Below are 4,933 nucleotides of genomic sequence, written 5' to 3'. Positions count from 1 at the left end.
AACATTGTTCAGATGTTGGCATTTCAATCATTAGAATCTGACCACAAATCATTGATTCAATGACATCTCTTCAACATTGGCTACTTGGCTGGAATCGGATGATTGTTTGATGGTTTATCCACCTTCAATTGTTGACCTTAACCATAAATTCAGCCTTTTTGATTATAATTCAACATTGAATTAACATCTTTAGCAGGTTGCAAACAAGCCAACAGTGAAGGGGCTGTGTGGTTGGGACATTCCACTCGTGAATGGGGCGGTGGACCGCTTCACTCCTTGTAGTGACTTGAAGATGTTTTTGTGTCGACACATTACGCACAAACAGCCAGCAATAATATTTACGGACAAGTAAGAAAATGTACAGAAAGGAATCACAACCCTATTCTCAACATGTATTGCTTAATTTAAAATGTGATTGTCCCCTGCCCAATAATAAAATGCTCTAAGCCACAGCTCAAAGAGAAGGAGTGAGACAAACGGCATACATTGATTCAACATTGATCAGATGTTGGCATTTCAATCATTAGAATTTGACCACAAAACATTGATTCAATGGCATCTCTTCAACATTGGTTACTTGGCTGGAATCGGATGATTGTTTGATGGTTGATTCACCATCAATCGTTGACCTTAACCAAAAATCAACCTGTCTGACCATAATTCAAAATTGACAGTACTATCACTTGCTATCTGGGGAGATATGGAAGGTTTTGGATGTTGACTTCTGCGGTCAAGATAAGATGGTTTCCACCTTGTGTATTAATGAATATTCACTTGGCATGCAGTGATGTGAAGATTTGTGCCGGTGTTTATATCTGATATTATTAATATTGTTTTGGCTGAGAACTGATATTTACTGATATATATTTATTCCATTTCCCTTTCAATACTTTGTAATCACATGTATTCATTGATTTTAGCTATTTGCAGACAGTTGTGATCCCTAAGCCCTGTGAACACAGCTGGTCCACTGTAATGTGTATGAATTCAACATTATTCACAATATGTCTGCAGTTTTGTTAAAGTGTGTTTGAAATTGTGCAAAGCTTTTTCTGTTCAAGGAAACCCAGCAGACTGCATTAAGTCATTGACTTGCAGCATTCACTCCTTCTGGACTAGCATGTAGTGGCAATTGCTTGTTTTGTTGTTGACTTTACATCAATCTTTCATACCATGGTTGCATGTAACGGCAGTAGAGAGGAAAACATCCCCTTTAACAGGAAGAAACCTGCAGCTGAACCAGAACCTGGCTCTGTACAGGTGGCCATCTGCTACGACCGACTGGAGATTTGAGAAGACGGAGTAGAATGTACAAAAGGAAACGGATGAACTGATGTAGGATTAATTTTGATGTTCATGAAAGTCAAAACTTAATGGCAAAAGAATGAGAACAATTAGTTGATGGCAGCAGTATCTCAGCCGATGCTTAGCTTCTGTGGAGAGAAAAAGTGAGAGAAAACAAGAAGTTAAACACTGATCTGTCTGAAGGAATCTGTGCTAAATGAGGGAAACTGCAGAGGTGGGTCATCCTGTGTGCTGCTCCATCCACTGGTTTCTATGGTTTTCTCCTCAACCTGCTGCTAGGTTCTGCTACGCCGGGCCCACAGCCTGCTGAACTAATGAAACTTGCAATCAAATCAGAAAACTTTCAGTTGAAAGAATTGTAAAGGAAAGAGGTCACTGGGAAAATGGAGGAAATCAATTTACTTATTTTTGCATATTTCATGGTTTAGCTAGACTTTTATCACCATGTTAAACTAAGATTAGATATTTTCTGAATTACTCATAATTAGGAATAATTCTAAATAATTTTCTTTCTGTTTTTTCTTTTGCTCAATAGTTATGTCACAGAAGTGTGTGGTACAATGCTACATATGTAGTAGAAGCTGTTCTCTTCCTTCATATCTTTTCTGTTTTGGTCATAGATGTCAGTTTTTAGACCCAATCTCACTGAGTCTGTTGGTTCGTTTCCACTGGCAATTTGCAGCAATGAAAAATAACCGGTTAAAGTGCAATTTGGTTCTACCTAATGAGCTTTTCCATTATCTCCTCTGTACCTTACTAATGTGGGCAGGACATGAGCAACAGCAGCTGTGGTCGACTCTCCTCTGTTTGCAGCAACACTTAGCAATAGAGAACCTCGAGGTTCTGGTTGTGATGGACCAAAATATACCCAGATATTTGCTTTTGTCTTATTGAAATTCATTCCTGGCCCAAACATAATGATAAAGACTGAGATCAGCTGATTATTTTGCTGTACATATAATTACCTTCTGGTGTTTCTTTTTTAAAAATGTGCAACCTTTTGGATTCATGTAATGCAGTCAAAAAATGTAAACCAGTAGCCATGCATAAATTTTATTATTACTTTTTAACCTAATGAAAAATAAAATTCATATCTCAAGCTAATATCATGTAGTTCCTGTGTTTCACAGTGTCGACGCAAAACAGCAGCTCTGTCAGAAAGCTGACCAACAGCTTTACTGCTTCTCTCTTATTTATTACTGTATTTCATAGTGGCAAACTGCTAGCAATGCTGCTAATCACTGTCATTCTGCTGCAAAGGTTACGGCATGTGTTCCTGCTGCTGCTCCTGATTAAACTCATAATTAAACTCCTCCATACTGAGCAGCTCTCTGATAGCAGACGGCAAGTCTGCAGTCCACAGCTAAAAACACTAAATGTTGTTAGCAGTTTTCAGTGATGTCAATCACGAGCCAATCAATGAATGTGGTCAGCTGTCAATCAAATCACTTCGATGCAGTACTCAGCTCAGTCCTGCTAGCACTACCCCGGAAGTAGGTGCAAAAATCTGAGAACAGCCAGCCAGAGCCTCGCTGGATCTGCTGATGGAAAATGAATCTGGCTGAGGTGGACCGCAACCAAACTGGTTAGAGGCGAGCTATTGGAAAAGTGCCTAAAGCTAGTGTCACTTCAAGGTAGTTAAGTGTATCATGAAGAAGTCTGTGTTAGTTGACTTCTCGCTCTGATATGTCTGTCTTTGTCTTTCCTCACAGTTCGGCTCCACGACAGCATATCAGAAGAAGGATTCCACTATCTGGTCTTTGATCTGTAAGTGCTGCTTCTTTTTTCCCAAGTCATATTAATGTCCCAATCAGACAGTTAACCCTTAGCTGTTACATGTTTTGGGGATGACAAAAACATGTTGCATCCATATCCTCATGAGAGTTGAGGGGGTGTACATTAATCCATCCTTGTTCTTCCTACAGAATTTTAGTCGGTTGTCCAAAAATCTTTGCTTGGAAATAGCCTGGTAGAAAGCAGCCCCTTGTTTTACGCCGTTTGCTTTGTCCAGAGGCTCTAGGCTCTCAGCTGTCGAGAAATGATTGCTTCCTGGAGGTTTGGATTGTGCTGAGATTTTAAATTTTAACCCTAACTGCTAACATTTGTCTGTGATGGTATGTAATGCACCACTTTGATACTAAGAAGCTTACTGGAAGTTGCCTGTGCTGTTAACAACCGTCCTCCACTGTGAAGAGAGAAGAGCCGATCCGAGCGAGCTTTAATGTTAGTTTGATACTTGGAAGCGTGGCCAACATGGACTGAACAGCTTCCTTCACTTCTTCTGCTGCCATTGCTAAAACTGCAGATAGACGACAATTCTAAAACAGCACAGAAAATTGTCATTGTTCACTACTTCTTCTGTTCGCCTGATAAAAAAAATCAGCCACAGACGATCTGAGTCAAGGGAAGACACAGGAAGGCAATGACCAGGCTAGCTTGGAGATGAACTCCCATAAAAAATGGCCAGGGGGTTTAGGTGGATATTCAGTTGTCTGATTACAATTCAACATATAAAAAAACATACAGATATAAACTTTATGGAGATTTTATCTCTTCTTTTGAAAGCAATACAAGTATGAACACTTTTTATTCAGGTTATTTCAATGGCAATAAGTTTGTGTGGCTTCATCACGGGGGGCTAATAATGCTGACCTCAACTGTACACATTCCTACCTGTATTTCTAGGCATAGCTTGTTGGAAGGGAAATATGGAATTTCTGCTAGTGGTGTACCAACTGCAGATTCCTGACCAGTCTTTCTACTGATGCCGATTTAGACCAATACCTGTTTTTCAGCCCTCTTTTTTTATGAGAAGGAGAGTGGTTCATTTTCAGACCTTTTAGCAGCCTGGCTCCAGAGGAGTTTAGTTGGGGGGTCATTGGTTTATATGCGAGGGAATGGGGGGGTGCAGCTTTGACTTTAAGATAAATACATAAACAACTCTTGTGTAACCTTTCGAATAAAATAATCATGTTTATCAATACAAAATAAGCAAGGATGTAAACAGTGACATGTATTTATGTAATTATGCTCAAATTTACATAAACATTAGCTTATATGTTGCACAAATCTAAGAATCTAATGTTTCTAATCTCTGAATTTCTTTAAATGCAAAATCAGCAGCAATAATAATATTGCTCAATTAAAAGAAAACAGTACAGTGCCGTAAAACTACTCATATAAGTACAGTTTTTCCCAAAAAGTTACTCATGTTAATCTAACCAGCCCTAGTATAGATGGCAACTATGCTAGTAGCCTATTCTTGGTAACAAACTTAACGTGATGTATTGGCATCAGCTAGTCTATTACCTGCATCCAACAGCATTACTCAACTCACTCTGTTAGCTTAAGGCAGGGATGTCCAAAGTCGGTCCTCGAGGGCCGACATCCTGCATGTTTTAGTTCTCTCTCTGGTTGTAGTAACAACCTTTTCAGCTTGTCAATGTTCCTCTTAGGCCTTCTAACGATCCATCCACGTGCATTAAACCAGGGAGAGAACTAAAACATGCAGGATGTCGGCCCTCGAGGACCGACTTTGGACACCCCTGTACACCTGAACAGCTCTGCACAGCAGCAGCATGTTTTTGTGGCTGCTGCACAGGTGTAAACCCAGCATGAGCATCTTGGC

General features: G+C 39.8%; 1 protein-coding gene across 4 annotated transcripts in view; it reads left to right on the top strand.

Annotated features, from left to right (window-relative positions):
- The window catches only part of LOC103129281 (calcium/calmodulin-dependent protein kinase type II delta 1 chain-like), a 69,787-nt gene that overhangs the window by 52,063 nt on the left and 12,791 nt on the right, over positions 1-4,933 (top strand). For 3 of the 4 annotated variants that reach the window (XM_016664949.1, XM_007540323.2, XM_007540325.2), the window contains one exon: positions 3,018-3,072. In XM_016664949.1, coding sequence (XP_016520435.1) covers positions 3,018-3,072 — 55 coding nt within the window. Of the gene's footprint in view, positions 1-444; positions 573-3,017; positions 3,073-4,933 lie in introns of those variants that run through there. The other variant, XM_016664950.1, reaches the window with a different exon arrangement.

Source organism: Poecilia formosa, unplaced genomic scaffold (genome assembly GCF_000485575.1).
Source record: "Poecilia formosa unplaced genomic scaffold, Poecilia_formosa-5.1.2 Scaffold532, whole genome shotgun sequence".
Taxonomy (NCBI): domain Eukaryota; kingdom Metazoa; phylum Chordata; class Actinopteri; order Cyprinodontiformes; family Poeciliidae; genus Poecilia; species Poecilia formosa.
This window is presented reverse-complemented; position numbering and strand designations above follow the sequence as displayed.